At 27.5% G+C, this 21,206-nt stretch overlaps 1 protein-coding gene across 14 annotated transcripts in view; it reads left to right on the top strand.

The window, feature by feature from the left end:
- LOC143258705 (PR domain zinc finger protein 14-like) overlaps nt 1-19,668 on the top strand; it is a 75,521-nt gene extending 55,853 nt beyond the window's left edge. For 4 of the 14 annotated variants that reach the window (XM_076518149.1, XM_076518148.1, XM_076518147.1 and 1 more), the window contains 4 exons: nt 3,318-3,519; nt 4,073-4,292; nt 15,848-15,928; nt 19,379-19,668. In XM_076518149.1, the coding sequence (XP_076374264.1) occupies nt 4,100-4,292; nt 15,848-15,928; nt 19,379-19,602 (498 nt within the window). In that variant the 5' untranslated portion in view covers nt 3,318-3,519; nt 4,073-4,099 and the 3' untranslated portion in view covers nt 19,603-19,668. The other 10 variants (XR_013032475.1, XR_013032474.1, XM_076518164.1 and 7 more) reach the window with 9 other exon arrangements.
- The last annotated feature ends 1,538 nt before the right edge of the window (nt 19,669-21,206 follow it).

Here is a 21,206-nt window from a genome sequence, read left to right as displayed (position 1 = left end):
TATTTGAAAAGTTACGTTGTGTTAATGATTTTCTTTTCAATACTACAATGATAGGGCATGTGGACAGTGATTTTTAAAGAAAGAAATACAACACTGATTTAGATTTGGAAATACATGTAGTGTCAGTAGTTTAATCAAACAGTAATAGTGTTTCCAAAACCTTTGTTAGTGTGAAACTTTAAAATCTTTAAATTTTTTAATTCATTACATGGAGTAATTTTTAAATATTTAAAAAATAATATTTTGTTTACAGTTGTTTTGAGGGTTAAATCAGTTTTCATTTATTTGGGAAGATGAAGAAAATATATTGGCTTTTAAGTGGTGTTCAATTGTTTTAATGAAATATAACATGGTCTTTTTTTCAGATATCAGAGTGCATTTAGACATTACTGAGAGAAATTATTTCATTAAATTTTTTTTTCAAATTTGAAATGAGGGAAATAAATTCAGATTAGTGGTGTTTTAAGTAGTATCTGTTTTCTTGGTTGGCTTATATGCAAAACTACAATTTAAAGAGAAAGAAAATCTTTATATCCATGATATTTCATTATCCTGTGTTTTACATTTGCTCTCTTTTTGCAAAGTAATTTATGAAAGAAACAGAATATTATCTTTATAGGTAGCTATCCGTTGGGGCCACAGTATGCGTGTGAAGTTTGTCATAAAACATTTAAAACTTATTGCACTATGAAATCCCACCATCATCATCAACACAAGAGTCATCGAAATTTTCCGTGCTTTGTCTGTGGAAAAATCTTCACTAGAAAACATGCAATGGAAGTTCATTGTCGTGTAAAGCATCAATAGTTGAAACTTCTGCTTTGTTAGAAAGGGGATTAGTACAGTAACTATGAGTGGTTTTCATGGTATATTTTTTTATGTACAGGTGCAACACAAGTTGTTGAAAAACATTGAATTTTTTTTCTGCCTTGTGTGTCATTAAAATGTAATATATCCTGTTTTGTTTTGAAACAATTGTAGTGTGTGTTTGTGTAATTTTTCTGAACTTGTACTTTTTCCTGAATAAATACTATATTTGAAGCATTGTTTACACCCATTTATAAGAAATATATTCATCACCATAAAACTGCTAATTTTCTGGGATTACTCTTCAACTAACAGGTTAAAATTTTACTAATATAACATTTTATATATATTTATTTAAATACTCATTCCAAATGTAAGATAAGTGATTTGTTATCTGTTACACTAAATATAATGATACCTATAACATACTAAAATAGTTTGACTTTTGTTTAGCAGTGAATCTACAACTTTTTGTTAACCAACAATAGCCTGTTCATAATCACAATTATATATTGGAAGACATTTTGTTCTTATTAAAATATTCTAGACTAAGTAAGGTACATTCTTTTATAAAAATTTACATAGTTTATAAAATATAAATCATTTTATTTTTATTTAATCATGCATTTCCATAGTTTAATTATTTAATATAGAATATACTATCTTTATTGAAAGACTAAAGGAATCAATTTATAAGAAAAATGATCTAACTTTAAGAATTTTTTTTTTTTTCAAAACCTATGAAACCTACTGAAAATGTTACTGTTATATATCTTCTTAGTAGTATTAATATTTTCAATTATGAACATGTTGCTGATTCAATTAAAAAAAATGTCAATGTGTTGTAAAAGATAAATTATATACTCAAAATTACTGTCAGTATCTGTAGCTTGTTTTTAACCACCAACATTTAAAAAATATCTATTCTTGTAGCTATCACATACAAAAGTGAATGTTATGAATGGTAGATCTAAAACTAGCATAACCATATTTTAAGGACTGAATATTTTATGGTACATGTGCTGAGCATTCTGCCAAAAGTAAACATCTTTTAGGTATTTAGTTTGAGAGCCTATCTTTTGAAGCTGGAGGGAAATGTTGCTCATCACACTGAGAAAAACAACTAATTGAATTCACAACCTGTGTAAAAATCTTTTATATTTTTGTTAACTAAAGAAGACAGTTAATATTTTTGTGTATTGGTTAAAAGAAAAATAGTAGCTGTTTCTTAGACTAAGTAGAACTTCCAGCTCCTTCATACCATATTTAGTGGATCTGGAACTATTTCAGCATATCTAGTATAAATACTGTGAGCTTAACCACATCATATCAGGTATGAATACTTTAAGCAAAGAATGTCTTGTATAAGTACTGTAAATTTAGCAATATATCATGTCATACTAATCTGTAAACCTAACCACATCATATATTGTACAAGTGCTGTAACTTTAGTACAGTATATCATCTATAAATAAGGTAAGCTAAACCATAGCATATTAGTAACTGTTGTCAACTTAATCACAAAATTCATAAGTATTTTAGGTTAACATCAAGTAGTTAAGTCATGCTGTAAATTAACTAATCATAATGTTATTATCAAATGATAAGCAGTCCTTTTTTTTACCAAAATAATTTCCTACAGGGCAATATTTTGGTGGCTAGTATGATCAGAATTGTCCAAATTCTTTTCAAAATTGTTCTTTTATGTTAAGATGTGACTGTGATAAGGATCTTTTGAAGTATGAATTTATTACTGGGATTACAGTCTTTCTGACATATCCTGTGTGTGTAATATTTAAAAAACATTGGTTGCAATAAATCTAAGTATTTACCATTTGTTCAAAGTTCTTTGTTGTGTTTTTTTATCAGCAGCATTTTCTCTCATAAATGTTACTATCATTTGTTTTAGTAGTTTCTCCTTCTCTGAACCCTGCATTATTTTGATGATACTTGTTCATTGATATCTAACTGCAAAAAATCTGTACATAAGGGTTGCTCTTTAGTATTTATCTACATTTGTCGATATTTCACTGTCCTGTTATGCTTTTACCTGTATTTCTATTTGCAGGACATGTGCCTGATTTTATTTATATAAATATGTATGTGTGTGCATATATATACACACACACAATTTCAGATAAACCTAAAATGATATGTGCTTTTACCTCCCCAACCTAGAGCACCCCAATTAAAACAGTGTTTTTTGCTGGTTATGGTTCTATAAATTCCTTTTTTTTTTTTTAACTGTAAGCCTGTTAGCTTTTGTAGATGTTTAAGATTTTACTATTAAACAGCAAAACATTTGGGCTTTCTTGTGACAATGAAAAATGTGACTAATTTTTGAAAATATTATTTTACTACATTATTATTATTTAATTATGTATGATATTTCGACATTTATGAAATATTACAGTACAAATGGTTTATGATGTATAGGTCTATACGTAAATGTTATGAAATTAAGGTGAGGACCTTACATTTTTTTCAATTCTAATGTTTTAATTTTCCAGGAAATTTTTCAGCACAATACAGATGTGAGGTGTGCCATAAAAGTTTCAGAACTTATTCTACATTAAAGTCACATTTCCACCAGCAACATAAAAATCATCGTCACTTTCCATGTCAAGTTTGTGGAAGTGTTTTCACAAGAAAGTTTTCACTTGAGCGTCATTTTGGACTAAAACATCTGTAAAAGTGCTCCTATAAAATACAGTAGGTCTGCTACTGCTATTGCTATAAGAATTGTCTATATTAAATAAATTTTAAACTTAAGACTTTTTCTTGTGTTTTAATTTATTTTATGCAAATTATTTTGTAAAATTCAGATACTAAAATGATCTGCTTGTTTTTGTAAATGTTTTGTTTTATATCGGTAAATTTTCAGTAAAAACTGGGCAGTCATGAATTATTTTCAATGTTTTTGTATTATTTTAAAAAGGAATTTTTGTGCACTTTTTAAGAAATGAAACTTTGTACAAAATCTTTATTTCTGAATTCATAGCTGAAGAAATATTTAATCACTTTTTTATATCTGTATTTATACCAATTTGTATAAAATTCATGAATTTTTAACATTTGTTAAAAAAGTGTATATTTTTTTATACAATTAAAACTATTTGGTATTTCTTTATATGGTTGTCTGATTATTTAACATGGTATATTGTGGATATGATTGGAATTAGAGTGCTTGAAATGTTTTTATGATAACAAAAGTGTTAATTCATGTGCTTTTAGGAGTTTATTTTGATTCATTTTATTTTTGTAGAATATCCCATTTTTGAAGATCATTTTGATGACCAGCAGCAGAATCCAGTTTATAGATGCCATTTGTGCTATAAAACATTTCGTTCCTACATGTCAGAAAGGATGCATTTCCACTATCAGCACAAAAGTCATAGAAATTTTCCTTGTAATGTTTGTGGCAAAACCTTCACTAGGAAACACACTATGGTCATGCACATTCGTGCACAGCATCCTCAAAAAAAGTAATTTGAAAAAAATTCTTTGTTTTCTCGAACAGTGAAGTAATAAATAAGGTCTATTGAAATGTACAGCATTATCTTAAATAAAATCATTTGACATAATGTAACTCTTAAATAAAGCTCTACAAATAGTGCTGGCATAATATAAGTTTGTTTTGAATTATATATTTGATTGGTAAAAATATGGTAAAGCACACAAAACACTTATGATGGTATTATTAACTGTGGATAAAAAGTAGACATTTTATAACAAGTTCAACAATTTACTTATCAATTGGTAGGATTATTATAGATACCAAATGTTAACACTTGAGAAAAAAAAATCGCTATTCAACATTACTGAAGATATGGTTTGTGCTGGAGTCTGTTTTTAAATCAGATGAAGGGCAAATTGTACTTTTGATGCGATTTACCTTGATATTAGCATGTTCATACAATGAAATAAAATTTATCTTCTTTAAGGTGCCAACTGTGGTCATTTTTATTACTTTTTAAAATACTTTGTTTATGTCATTGTACAACTGCACATGTTAATTCTCCTGTCATTTATATATTTTTATTTAGTTTTGTGCCAGTCTTGTGTTTTTTGGTTGAAAAAATATTTTATTTTCATTGTCTCATCAAAATGTTTATTAACAAGGATAGAAACAGTATTTGTTAGTAATAGTTTCAGGTAATTGTAAATATTATTTTAATTATAAAAGGTGTGTAAATACATCTATAAACATAAATGAACACCATACTAAAACTAATGTGTTGCTTTATAAGAACCAGAACAATTTTAAGGTAAAACCTCTTAAGGTATATAACATTCAAATTGTATCTATGTAATCTACATAACTTAAATGCTTTCATAATTTCAGTTGAAAGAAGAAAATATCATTTGAATACTATTAAAATATTATCAGAAATAAGATAGGAAAATGTATATTTTCCAACATATGATGTTCTTGAGTGTCTAGACATGTTTCTAGGACCCATTCTCTGTTAGTGTTAATATTCAGTAGAGTTTAGAGATACTAAAACATTTTGTGATTATTATTTTACGAAGTTTGAAATAGAAATATGTCAATTTTAACTGCTTTGTTCCACAACCCCCAACCCCTAAACTATGACAACATTTAAGGTTTTTAAAAAGTGTATGTGGTGTCACAACTGGTAAAAAAACTCAAGTATGATATTTATATTTTAAATGTTTAACGAACTTGCATTTGGAATTAATCATCTTCTTATAAAAGCTTTTCTTTGTAAAATTGTTAAGAAAGTGTAAGAAGAATCCAGTCAATTGATCTAAGATTCAATAATTTTTCTACTTTAAGACTTTCTCAACATGGAAAATTATAACACTATATATGAAGTAAAATTAACTGATGATAATTTGACTTGGTTATTAAAAATTATATCACAATGATTCTGCCTATAAAAGTTTTCTTTTGAGTCTGTAATACTCAAAGTGAGTACTAAGCAGTAAGTGTAAGTTTTCATACTTTTTAAAACATGGAATTTTTATATGAGACAGATGTTTTGATTTCATCTCTTATACTAGCTCCTACATTGGAAGTTTATACAGTCAAACTCTGATAGTGAAGTGCACTACCTTGTATAGTATATATCCTGTTCAGTTAATACGTTTAACTTATTTTCTTTAAAAAGAAATTAACACTTTAGACCATATCTGATTAAACATTATAACTTTTCACATGGAGCACGGCCTTCTCAAGTCCTTCTCATCACAATGTATTCTGAACACCACTTGATGAACAATCAACAGTACTCTATGAGACTATGATTAACTATGTTGTATGTGAAAATTGTTAAATAAATGTCTCACTCCTTTTTTCTTTTTTCAATACAGTATTTATTATATATTAGAGCCATTTTGAGGAAAAACATGCAAAGAAATTCTAAATAAACTGTATAATAAAGTAAGAAGTTGGAAGTGACAGTAGATTTGGTTTGTGTTTAATATCTATATTAATTTAATCAAAAACCCAGTTATGCCAAAACATTTTAAGAGTATATTGTAAAGCATTTTGTACAATATGCACATACATAAGAGGAAACTGAAAAGTTGACAGTGACCTTTACTTTTTGTCCCTTTTGCTTTTACACATGCCACACTTAAGTATGATTTTATACCATTGTTATATAATTTGATAATCTATATTGTGTCTCAGAAAATTATATGAATTAAAATAACGTATTACACAGTTTTAGAACCTTGTTTCTTGTAAGATTGTTATTCATTAAAACACAACCACAATATTTTGAGGCTGTTTTTTTTAAACTATTCATGTGTTGTATATTTTAGTTTTAGTTTGTATTTAGATGACATAAGGTAGAAAAAGAAGCAAGTTTCTGAAATGTTAATTCTTTGAAAGGTTTAAATCCAATTGGGATTCAAAGCATACCCTAGTTTAACCACAGACAGGTGTTCTGAACTACTTATCTGCAACATCTGAATGAATGATTTGTGTACTGAAGCTTGCGGCAGTGAAAATAAAAAAGAATGGATGGTTAAAGTACTTTTTCAATTACCTGGGATATGGGTTGGTATTTTGCTTAATTTAAATTAACACTTATCCAGTTTAGAATATCTTTACGATGTTTTGTATCTTCTAAATAAACTCTCTTAATACTAATGTATTAAATTTTAACTTGTAGAATGTGATTATATGTTTGTGATGCAGTTATTATTCAGAAAAATATTAAACTAGGATTTAAATAATGGTTGACTGAAACATATAATTAGACAATTTATCAACAAGCAATTGATAATCATACCTGGAAAGTCAGAATGTGATTTTTTTACTATGCTAGATCTTTATTGTTTTATATAGAATCTTTAACCATGGAACATAAGTTTTCTTGCATCTGATTTTTGTTTTATATATTTCTTTACTAGCATTCTTATTCTCAAGCCCATTCCATTTAAAAACTTAGTATGGACACATTATCCAATGAAACTTAAGTAAATTGTATAATTACAAATTTTTTATACATAAAAAATAAAATATTTCTGCACTCAATTATTATTGTTTTATTCAAATAGTTTACCTACAAAAATGCATTTTGTATTTTAGTATTTCATTTGTGCAAAAGAAAGTAAGTTTTGTAGTGTTATTTATTAATTTATGTTTGAAGTTATGGATCAGTATTGTATGGAATGCCATTTGAAAAATGTAGTATGTCAAATCCAGTTGTTCTCAGGTATGTGTTGATCTATTCATAAACTAGTTTATTTGCAGGTTTTTGCATAATGAACCTTCTTACTTCTTGTTTAGAGCCTGAATTATGGGTTATGTGCTGCACTTTTGTTCACTTTTTTATAAGTTGCTGCCAGAATTACTGATTTTGGAAACACTTTAATCATTGCTTTGTAGGTGTTTTATATCATTGATATGATGTGTTATTAATGTTCATATAGTCTGGTGTATTACAGATTTTACAACTTAAAATTTGTAAAGGCCCAAACTTAATTTGATATAGGTATTCAGTTTGAGGTCACATAGTTTTTAATTAAGCCTGACAAGTAATTTAATCCTGTGATAATATTTTGAGGACTATATCTGAAAAGGCATATCTCAATGTAAGAAAAAATTATTTTGCTTAACCTTGAACTTGCAGTGTTTTTCAGTGAATTTGTTTTATACTGTTTGACTCATAGGTTTGTTGTAGCAATAAAATAATTAAGACAGTGTATAAACAGATAATTTTTTGATGCTCTGAAGTTTATCAAAAACTTTAATTTAGGTTGGATGGTCTGTTTGATCTCAATTTATTTTTGAAGGTGAGAATGTTGCATAGTATCTGATAACTAGTCTTTTGATGTTCTTAAAAACAGTTTTTTATGTGCCTCATTATTTATTTTTACCTTTTTGTTTCATACATTTAAAACAGGACTGAAAACAATGGTAACCAACTGTGTTTTTAAAATCACTTGCCATATAAATAGATCTTCTACAGCAATGTATAGAGTCAGTAGCTAGTACTATCATATTTATTAGTGGAGTTATTGGTTTAGACTTAGTACCTTATTACCAAACATGAGAATCATGTTTATATTTTTTGTGTTTTACATTCAGTTTTTGTATGAAAATTTATAAGTTTTACTGGAGGCCCAACTTTAAATAATGTTAATTCTCTGCATGTTAAAACACATGCAGCACATGAAAAGTATATTTCTTTAAAATTAGGTTACAAATCTGTAGTTTTATTTGTCTGGTAATAAGTGTTTTACAGTTTTCTAAGCTATACAAAGGCCATTTCACGGATGGGCTTTGTTTGTGCTTATAAAACAAAATTTAATTGCTATATTTAGTATTACTTTTTAGTTGCTTTCAATTTATCTGGTAGATAAATAGCCAGCTTAACATTACTGAATGACTAAATGTGCTGTATCAGTTATACCACTGAACTAAATTCTGTAAATATTTTGAATTTTGTGTATTTCTCCCATTAAATAAACATTTTTACAGTATGTATGTAATAGCAGTTGTATTACAAATGGTTACACATTATACATGCACACATTAATGCAGTATACGTCTATTGTTTGAACATTGTACGTTTTAATACAGTATTGAATTGCAATAGCTGCACTTTTGAATTAATCTAAATCTCATATTTGGGACTTTTCAATAAATTTTATGTTTCAGTGCATGTTTGCATTACACAAAGTAATAAAAAAATAAGAAATCTAAAATTTTTTTTATTATTAATTCTTCGGAATTTAAAAGTTTTAAGAAACACATTATTTATCACTGTCATTAATTATTTCTGTTATTATTATTATTATTATAATTATTATAAGATTGTAATAGCGTTAATTTCATTTTATTTTCTAGCCAAGTTTGATTTACTGAATTATTCATAAGTTATATATTTTACATAATATTTTGGTGGATTTTATAGGAACATGGACATTGTTGAATAATGAAAATCGATCATTGGGATATAATTGTTCATTATGCCACAAAAGTTTCCGATCCTATATGTCAGAAAGGATGCATTTTTATCATCAGCACAAAAGCCATCGACATTTTCCATGCAGTTCATGTGGTAAAGTCTTCACACGAAAACAGAATCTTATGAAACACGTACGAAATAAGCATCAACTTATTTAGGTTGTTTTATATGTATAGTTATATGACTGACACTTAAAATTATACTCAGTTGTTGGTAGTAAATTCTTTTTGTTTAATAAAACTGAAGGAACAGACTTTTATATAAGGTAATAGTAAGTATTGTTTTATGGATCCTGTTAGTGTTTTTTATAGGTTTGTTTAAATAATTTATGATGTATGGTAATGAATCAATTCAAGGCTAAAATCTCATGTATTTAGTTTGAATATGGAAACACATGTGGCTAATAAACAGTTGTTTTGCATTTGTAAGATGTATGTGCATTATAAACTATTCATTTTGTCTGTGGATATTTTTAATTTTAACTGGGTTATTAAAAAAGAATTGACATTTTGGTCAGTTTGGGTAATTTATGGTATTACTGTATTATTATACAAACCAAGTTTATAAAATTAAAATAACATGAACTATTACTGTCCATTGGTATACAGTATTATACTGAGGTTCATTAGTTTGTGATTGTTTGGATATTAGTCAACTTTTCCTACCAGAAGGCCTCATATTTGATGTTATTCTCCTTTCTTATTTAGGATTATTTTTGCAGAAATAAAATCCACTACTGTTCAAGTCAGGTGATAAAATTTAAATATTGAATCAGTTTATATTCCTGACTGTAACAAGCTAAAGGTAAACACAAAATTGTTTTACACCTTAACTTGTGTTATTCCTGGTAATACCATATCCTATTTGTCTTTCACATTTAACATCACAGTTTGACTCCAATTGTTTCATTAAATGTAAACAGTAGCCTGAGCTACTTAAATTTGTGAAAAAATAATAATATAAATTGATATTGATGTAAGCTGGATGTTTATTGATGACTGATTTGTTAGTAGTTCTTTCTTTTGTAAGAAAGAAATGTTATACATGCTCTTAGATATTTTATATTAGATTAAATTTAACATGTAGAACTAAAATTCTGCAATCATTTTCCTGAAGTTTTTCTACTTGTTAAATAAATATGTACGAAAACAATAGTTTTAATCCAGGTACCACGTCAATAGAAAAATCCAGGGTTTCATGCATGCCCAGTTTTATTATTCAGGCTGTGTTTTGATTGATTCCTTGGTAAATATGCATTAACATACTAATTTTCATATGATATATTAAATAAAAATTTGTTTGAAATATTACCATTTATATTTATAAGTATGATAGTGGAAATTTTATATATGTATTCTGGAATACAATATAGCTTGAACAAAATGTTTTCCCAACCCTTTTGTGCAAAAAAATAATAATAATTTGATGAAAGCTTTTATTTACAAAGTGAGAGAACGTTTATCAAAATTTTTAAATTTAGAGGTGGAAAAAGTGAAAATTTGCTTAAATTGCATTTATGCAATACTTAAAAATCCGTAGTGTAAATGAGTTGTAATAATGATTTTTATTAATTAATTTTATTCTCTCATTGATTTGTATTTGAAATTATTTATGAGGAAATCTCTCAAATATTGTGAAGCCTTTTTTTTTTACTTAAAAGTTTACATTATAAATTTATCTCCTACAATTTGAAACACTGAAAATAAACACTGTCACATGTTCCCACATTGTGTTTGAGAGCCCCAATTATTAGTGCGTGGAGTAGCTCAGTGGTAAGGTTGAGTGCATATCACACTAAAAATTTGTGTTTTTAATCCATGATGAATAGAACACAGATAGCTTCTTCTGTAGCTTTTTGCTTAACAACAAATAAACCAACTATTAGCAAATTTGTCCAATATAGTTCTTTGTTAATATGCAGGACATTTTTGTTATATGTGTATAAAAAAATGTTTTGGTTGTTATAAGGCTTTTCTCATACTTTCATGAAATATGCAGTTTTAGTGAAGATTGTGTAAATGTATGCAGTGTAAAAGTGACAAGAATTTTCAATGACATACTTTTTCTTTACTATATGAGTTGTATTTTAATCAGTATCTAAAAGTTTACTTATAATCAGTAATTAATAATCTTAGTTGGATGTTTGTTTGTGCTGACACATTTTTACTCATTACTAAGATTCTGTTAACCTGTGATTATTGTTCATTACATGTACGTGTAACCTAAATACTAAACATACAAAATTATTGATAAAGTGTTATTATTTTGTGATGTCTTTTATGTCTCATCATCAAACACAAAAGACAGCAAGTTTCACTAATTTGCATAATTTTTAGGGAAAATACCCATAGTTATACATTATTATTGTTCAGCATATTTTTTTTATATTCAGTGTATTACTTCACTGAAAATGAAGAAAATACATTTTCTTGTTATACATTTGTTGAAAGGGTTGTTTTTTCTGTATTTAATCTCTGGATAAACATCCAGTAAAATGGTTGAGTTTAAAGAAACGAGGAATAAAATACCTGATTATAACATGAACAAAGAATTTAAGTTTACACATTATCATAAAGATTTTGACTGAATTTATTACCTACTTAAATAAAACAAAACAAGATGCTATTGTACTCAAATGCTTGAATAAAACTATGATGCATGTGGTTCTTTCCGAATTTGTTGAAAATTAAGGTGTGGATAGCATTTAGAATTACTGTTGTTAAAAAGTAAGTAGGAAGTCCATTCTGTTAATTGGTTTTTTAACTTGCCACAAGGTTATATTAGTTTGGGAGAAATTCACCCTTTATTAATAACTTTGGGTAAGAGCAAATAAAAAAAACAATAAAATGCTTTTTACAGTGATGGAATGCTATATATCCTTTAAATCCCAAATAAATATAGTTTCACTGTAATGAGTAAAAGGTGCTTGTAACACCATGCATAAATTTCAAACACTATTCCAGATACTTCATTCTTTGAGGAATCCTGACATGGTTCGAATGTACAGTTTGCATGGTGTACTGTTCTAATTCTTTGATCTTGAGTATTTTATTTCACCTTTAATCCTAAGGCACATTTTTAAGTAGATACCTTATTCAAATTTTTTTTTATAGGTCAGTAAAACTATAATGAAAAGATAATACTTAAATAATGTTCTTATGTATTCAAAATGAGTTTTTAGCTCAAAATTACATACAGAGCCAGAGAAGAAAGCATTATTTTTACATACAAATTATGTCACTTTATTATCACTAAAATGTTATTTTCTTATCACAGATGTATACTTATGAATACTGTGTCTAGCCAGATATTTTAAACCTAAGTTCACACAAATATTATTACATTCAATTGTTGAATATTCTGGCATGCATTCTTATCACTATGCTTTATAAAAACTGTATTAACATAGTGGGTGTTAAATATTATATTTTAAAAAGTGTTACATCTATATTAAACTAAGAATAAAAAATAATTTTGTATGAATGTTTTTGAACAGTTTATGTTAAAAGCTTTTGTATGTAAGCCCCTGTTTTGGAGGGATAAAAATGTTTTTATGATTAGATTGATGTAAGTAACTTCTAGGTTTATTTAGTGGAAGTTTTTGTTTGACTAAACTGCTGCTTAGGTAATTAATTAACATCACTTAAAACATATGACTTGTTTAATATTTCTTCCATGAGCTGTGGAGAAACATATATATATATATATTACACTAAATATAATTTTCATGTGTCTGTATGATTACCAAACATTTATGCTTGGCATGGCCTGGTGGTTAAGCAATTGGCTAGTGATCTGCATGTCATAAGATTGAATCCCATCACTGAATATACTCGCTTTTTCATTTGTGGAAGGCATTGTACTGTGATAGCAAATCCCATGTTATTCATTGGTAAAATTGATGGTGCATGGTGTTAACTAACTGCTTTCTCTCTCTCTCTCTCTAATCTGTCACGTTAAAATTGGGGCTAGAGGCACAGGTAGCTTTCAAGTAACTTTGTGCATAATTCAACTGACCTTTTATCATATTCTTTTATCTCACAAATTGTTTTTTTTTAAACTATTTTATGAATAAACTCTACACTTATAGTAATTTTATATTATTTTTAATGATTGCCATTCATTAAATAATGACATTAGAAAGCATAAAAGCCTAAATAAATTTACTAGTGAATATGGTAAGTGTATTAATCTTATGTTGTGTTAACTAATTTGAAAGTGAAATTGTAGTGAAATATAGATTTTATGAGATATGCAGAGCTGATTTTAATTTTTTTTGCAAGAAATTCTTAAGAGCATTTTTGGACCAAGAACTGTGTAAGAATGGTTGTGAAGAGCAGTATACTTAAATTACCAAAAATAATTAAATACTTCGTAAAGAATCTTATGACTGAGTATAAGCTTCCAACACAACGAAAGAGCATATGAATGATACTAGAACCCTGCATAAATTGTAACCCATTGAAAGGAGGGGTGAAAGATCCTAAACCCTGCAAAAAAACAATGATATCAAAAAAAAAAAAGGTTAATGAACAATTTATAGCCTGATATCAATTCCTAATCTGAAAAAAAGAAAGTACAACTTGGCATGAGCTCCTAATTTGGTGAAAGATTAATAAAGAAACTCAAACCTGGCACGAGTTCCTAACCCAAGTAAAAAGTTGATGAAAGAAAGTACAACTTGACATGAGCTCCAAACCCATTAAAAAACTAGTGAAAGAAACTACAATCTTGTATGAATCAGTGATGTAACTTAGAAAAGAATAACAGGCTAACCTTTCATATTCTTTTAATAGTGGAAACATTTATATAAAACAAAAGTATAATTTTATATAAGCTACCAACATAATGAAATATTTAACAAAACCTTTTACACATTAGTGGGTGAAAAAGTGATGAAGTTAGAGTAGTTCATAAAACTATGAACAAAATAAGGTTAAAAAGTATTGATCATGGCAATAGGTGAAGCAGTTGACAAAACTTTAAGTTATATAAACACCAAAAATATCTGACAAAAGAAACTAAAGTCCGACTTAGTAAGGGAGTTAATAAAACCATAATGTTGAAAAATGTGCCATAGAAATGTTGATAAAAAGACCCATTCATAACCATAATTTGCCAACACAATAAAATGAGTAAAACTGTCTACAACCTACCAACAAAGTTTGAAAGGGTAAATAAACAACACTATTTACAACAAAGTGTAAATCCACACCAATGTTAGATTGAAGAGGACATGTGAAAGTTAGCTATTATCTGTATAAATTTAGTATTCTGTTTGTGTGGATTTTAACTTTGCTGTAAAGTTTCAAGACTTTGCTAAAGACTTAAACTCAGCATACTATAGCATTTTGGTAAATTGAGATGGAAGTGTTGAATGTGCACTAAGTTTTTTGACAGGAAAGGTTTATTGTGCTTGTTAGAAAAGTGCAGTAGAAGCCTGATAAAGATATGCAAGATGTGGTAAAGTTTTTAACCAATCATATTGTAGTGTGTATTTACTGTTTTAGACTTTTTCTAAATGTTAAAAGATATTTAATACCTATTATATATTAGCAAAGAAAGGAACTTATATTACTGTGTAAAATTGCAGAATATTTTGTTTTAAATTGTGTAAAAGAAAGTTGGAAATCATACACAATTGTATAAAACAAGTTACTTTAATAATTTAAAAGATGTTAAACTTTGTCAAGGTTGTCATATGTGAATAGCACTTAGACATTACACAGTAATTATCAAATGTTACTGTTCCCCCACTTAAATTTGTTCCTGTGTAATTGACTACATAAAAATAAATGACAGGATATAAGTTGCACACTTCATTTTTGGAAATTAAAACCTATTTCTTTAGTGGGTTAGATATCCTTACATTTACTTGTTCTTATTAATAACTACCCAACTCATTTTCATCTTTCTGATGCAGTTTTTGATTTTGGAGTTTAAAATTAGACAAGTTAATGTGTTTTTTTTCCTCTGGAAATAAAGGTAGTATGTATAGATTTAGAAAGAACTGCTAAAATTAATTAACTGACATTTTTCTTTGCAAAATAATGTCTTACCCAAATATGTAATGAAGTTTTTTCAGTTTAGACCTTTCACCAGTGATGCATTAAACGTCCTCTGAATACTTTTATAAAAAATGTGACACATTACATTAGTTATCCAATACACAGATATTGTGTTGTGAATAAACTGTAATTAGTTGTGCATTAGTTTGTAAGATGAAAATGTATGAACCAACAAAAGAATATTGTTCTGTCTTTTTAAGGTAATCTCAGCTATCCATACAACATATATATGTGTGTGTGTGTGTGTGTGTCTCGTAATATATAAATTCCATTGTCAAGATACTGCATGACAGTTATCACAAATTCGACAAATTTCCATAACAAGTTTAAAAAATAGCCTTTTATCCCTAGTTTATGGCTAAACATTTAATTACTGACATTATTGTCTTAAAAACTGCTATAGTTAATAGCTTAGATTTATCTAAAATATTCTGTGCACTTAATTACCATGACATTATATGTAGTATCATATAATTAGAAAATGAAAGTATAAAACTATTTAACATTTATTATTATTTATAGACATCTTTCGTATACCACTATCAAGACTCAGAAGACGACAGGTAGATCTGACATGTGGTATTTGTGGAAAAGAACATTCTCGTAGGTACAATCTTCTTCGACATATAGCCACACACAACATAGATAGAAGGAGATTTTACTGTGACATTTGTTTCAAGGAGTTCTTGTGGTTGCAGTCACTTGAAAAACATAAAAGAAATACTCATAAAATATATGTATATAAAGAAAAGGAAGGAACTAAAAATCACTGATGCAATTTCTTCTATCAAGTTTAACCTGCATTTTAACATGAAATGTTTTAATTTGTGAAATATTTACTGAATAGAAAAGAGCTGCCAGAATCTTGATAATTTAGGTACAAATGGAAAAAGTAAACTAAAGTATTTTCTTTTTTTACATTTAACACTAAACAGTGTTGCATAAGATTTGTTTCTAGATTCATGCTTCAGGTGTATCTTTTGAATATTTTTTATCTGGAGTTTCTTTTGTATTTTCTTTAAAGAAATATGAATTGTTTGCTAGTTTATCTCACCTGCTTAACTAAAAATAACCAAGCTACATTTATGTATTTCACTCTTGTATACTGTACTATAGAGAGTAACATAATAGCAAAGAATTATTTTAACTCTCACTAAATAAAATTGTAAAATGTGTATTGTAAATAAAATCCATGAAAGCACTTTTTTAAGTTGTACAATTATACTGTGGACTGCAAAACTAAAACAACTATAATATACAATTTTATACATATTTTGTTTTTAGTCAGTGATATTAAAAAGGGAAGGAAAATCAGTCCTTAAGTTTTTTTGTACAGAAATTAAAACAAGGATTATTATTATTAAAATTTATGAATATAGTGTAAAATGGAATTGGATGCACATGTAATGAACTCAACAAAAAAAATTGCTCTATATAAAAATATGTGTAATAGTATTTCATGAGAAAGTTAATTTAACTTGTACTTTTAAAGTGTGTGCAGACAGCATTTATAAATGTGAAAGTTTTCGATGCTATAAAGGTACCAAAGACCACCATATTAAAAAAAATACTATTTTCTTTATTTTGGGTATTTTAAACTGATTCTGACTTTTAATTATTATATCAAATTCTAAAGGAAAAAACTATTTATTGATATTTTCCTTACGTGTTTTTGGTTTCTTTTACACCAGTTATAACATTACATGTCAGGGTTCATGTATGTTGTAGTTATCAGTGGAATTATACAGTAACAGCAATTGTTTGATACTTTCAGCTTTGAGTATTCAAAAATAAGGATCATTTTGGATGTTTTAACCTCCTTCATATTTTTAGGGTCCACCAGTGGGACAGTAGTAAGTCTGTAGGCTTATAATGTTTAAAACCATGTTTTGATATCTGTGGTTGATAGAGCATAGATAATAATTGTGTAGCTTTGTGTTTAAAAGACAAACAAAAAGAAATTATTGTGGAAAGTTGTAATTTTATTTCTGCTCCTCAGTACTTTAATAATCAACTCATTTATTGAAAGAAAATTAGCATGGATGTGTTACATACACTAAATTTCTTGGAAATTAACAGATGTAAATATAAAAACATAAGCTCCTTTTATAGGATGTGATTTGCAGATAATCTACACGTACATTGGTAATTCATATTGAGATAATTACGTGCATTTAAACAAAGTTCTGTATTTCTTTCCTATCAACTGTTAATTTATTAGAAAAGAAGATTAACATTTTGATGATCAGGTGAGAATATATCCATTTAATACATTATCTTACTATAAATAGTAATATCTGAATAAATAATTTTTGCTCTTCTCTAAAATAGGTTTTTGATCATTTTTATAAAAAGTGTTTATATTATCATAAATTGCAGGTTTGTTTCATAAATTCGAGAAAGTTATAACCAAAACTGAAGTGCATTTTGTTGCAAAATATATATTGTTTTATTGAGAACATGTAAATTTTTTCTTTCTTTGACTAATATTGACAATTTGTGAAGATATTTGTATTTATTCTTAGTAAATAAAGGTAAGGTTAGTTTCAGGAAGTGGTTTAATGTCTCTCCTTACTTTGATGCCTCTGCAGTGGCTTATTGGTAAGTCTGAAGGCTAATAATGTTAAAACTGGGTTTTAATACTTATAGTGGTCACACAACAGGAAAATCATTGTGTAGTTTTATGCATAATAACTGACAAATTTATTTTGACTAGAGCTATCTCAATGCTGACTTTTGACAGCAATGGTGCAGGCTAGCTCGATGACAAACCTTGTAGAAGTATATTAATTTAGACTTTGAAAATCAAGGTTAGCTTAATCACAGAAGAAATTATTTTTTAGTAAGGATATAAGTAAGTTCTTTGTTTAGTACAGAAATGAGTTACTTTCCTAAACTAGGTATAAGTAGTTTCTTAAGGATAAGAGGTGGTTATATCTTCATAACATACTAGGATAAAGCAATTATTTCTTTATTATAATTTTATATTTTTGCATATTTTAAAGTAATTATTAAGTAGACTTCTGATCACTAGTCACCAACTATTTAACATACTTTTATAAATTTATTTCATTGTGCAAAGATAAGCCTTTCATTGTTGTAAGTGATAAACTAATTTTTAGTGTTCATTTATGAACCATAAATTTAGGTATATTTATTGAAACTTCACTTTAAATTGTATAATAAGAACAATTTTTTTTAAATAAATTTTTGTTCCATATAAGAATAATCATGTAAACCTAAACAAATATTTAACTGAAAATTGTTTTAAAATGTAACACCAAAGCTCAGGCAGTTATAATATTTGACAAATCATGTATGTATATTTTAAAATGCATTTAGGATGAAATTAACATTTTTAAATCAATGCAATGTCTATGCAGTTTAAAGATAAACAACATCCAGTAGAACATATTATTTCATAGTACCAAAGTACAAATTTGAAATTGTGTTTATTTGGGAGTGGAAAATAAAGTAAATTGAGAAAGTGAAATGAGTGTTATGCAAAAGTATTTATAGAACAGTATGATTTATATATTTTGGTCTCGTTTAAAGATAGGAAAACCAAACCACTTCATACATTTGACATTTCATTCCCACAAGCTGAATTGGAAATATGACCTTAAAAATTAAGACAGTTTTTGAAAAATCTATCATTGCAATATTGTAATTAAAATTTCATTGAGCAGTGGAAAATAGGAAGACTGTTTCCAGTTACTGATGTTTGAGGATTTTTTATAGATTATTTTCATTCTTTTTAGTGACAATTTAGGTCAATGAGTATTGATGAGTAATTTTTTGTGGTGCTATACTGAAATGTATATTACCCCAGCAGTTTGATTTGCCATTAGTTTTCTTAGTTTATTTTGTAATTATGTAATGCTTCTTTTTGTTCTTAAATGAATAATATAGTTCCTTGTATCTTACAAGCTAAGGAGTTTGGATTAGCTACTGTATCCTTAGTTTGTCACTGAATGTAAGGTCAGTTTCATTTTCTTTCAATTTTATTTATTTGTAGATAACAAGTATCATAATGATTATTATGTTTTGCAGTGAATTTGACATATAAAAACAACCAAGAAGAAAACCTCCCACAACACAGATGTGGAGTTTGTCACAAAACCTTCAGAACCTATTGTACCATGAGGTCTCATTTTCATCACCAACACAAGAGCCACCGTAATTTTCCCTGCTTTGTATGTGGGAAAATATTCACAAGGAAACACTCCATGGAAACTCACTTTAACTCAAAACACCATTCTGATAATTTTATGTAGTTTGTGCAACATACTTTAAAAGTATTATGACCTCAGTAATAAAACTTTATAAATGGTTTGGCAAAAGTTCCATGTATTATTATTTTATTTCTTTACTGTCCTTCTCTCTTTTTTTTACAAGGAAGCATGAGAAAGATATACAATTTAACTTACACTGAAAAACAAATTATGCAATAATTTTTTGTTATATTTCATTTTCACAAACAGGTAACATGAATTATGTTTCATCAGTAACTATAATTATAGTATATATGTGAAATTAGCAATTAAATAAATATATTTTCTTACAATAGTTGTTTGATATTCTGAAAGTACTTATGGAACCATACACTTCGATACAAAAGTAATATATTGTTTTTTGTGTGTGTATATGTTTACTTCTTACATTTGATGTATGATTTGAAATTCTGTATAAATATATACGTACTATTGTTTCCCTGACACTACTTTAGTTATAACAATGGATGTCTTTTAGAAACAGTTGCCCATTTTGAGACATGAAAATTATATGAGATTTCCCATCTAATTTCTCTGCAATTGTTTGATCATCAGTAAACTGCCATTTGTAAATTAGATGTAGAATAAGAAAATTGCTGCTAAGTTTTAGTTTTAATTATGTAAATCATGTGACTGAAATCCTTTGCCTTTAATTAAGCCTTTAGCATACACCTATTTTCATCACTTGAATCTCGATGAGTGATGTTACTGTGAGTTGAATTTCTTCCCCTGTAGGCCGAAAGTAATAAATCACAAATTCTTAATGGATTTCATATATGTATTTTATATTTGTACGTTCACCTGTTATTCAAAATTATAATTTTATTTCTATTCTTGGTAGTTTAAATACAAAAATAATCTGTAAGATGGTACAAATATTGTTTTCCATTTTCAAAAGTTTAAACACAACACCTCGAGAAAATGTTGTAAACAAACCATTGTAACAGTTGAAGAAGGAAGTAGAGAAGTTAAATTTAGCGAAGTGAGAATAATTGTTATAAACTAGCGGATGTTTTTCTACATTTATTTTCAAAATTAAAAATCACTTATATAAATACGTACATAAAGTTTTACAAAATGGAAATTGTTTTCAATGGCAGATACAAAAGTAGTATTATAATAATGGGGTATATTTATAATGATAATTACGTATAAAAATATAAATTTTTAATGTCTTCGCTCTCAAGCGATTCTTTTGCATTTCGAAACTGCTGATTACATCTTTTTTCAAATGGTTTCAAAATACGCAATTTACTGGTTTATGTTGTATATGAGACTGCAGAAATAGTGTGGCTAGTAACTAACTATTTAGACATTATTACAGGTTTCACGTATGAGATTTCTTAAAGAGCTTATTATGCGTAGAATGGAAGACTCGCAATTAAATCTTCGAACTAACAAGAAAAGATCGAAATATGGTATATAGTTCTATGATAGTTTGCTTAGACAGAGACGTCGTGATGAAATTTGGTTGAATGTATGACAACTGCTTTTTGTGGAAATACAAGTATAGAGGACGAAGTTTCGAAAGTTCCGCCTTTCATCTTCAGCTTTGTGCGTATGTGTATGGCATCGCCCTTCCAAAATCCCAAAGTGCCATGAAAGGT

Source organism: Tachypleus tridentatus, chromosome 8 (genome assembly GCF_004210375.1).
Source record: "Tachypleus tridentatus isolate NWPU-2018 chromosome 8, ASM421037v1, whole genome shotgun sequence".
Taxonomy (NCBI): Eukaryota; Metazoa; Arthropoda; class Merostomata; order Xiphosura; family Limulidae; genus Tachypleus; species Tachypleus tridentatus.
This window is presented reverse-complemented; position numbering and strand designations above follow the sequence as displayed.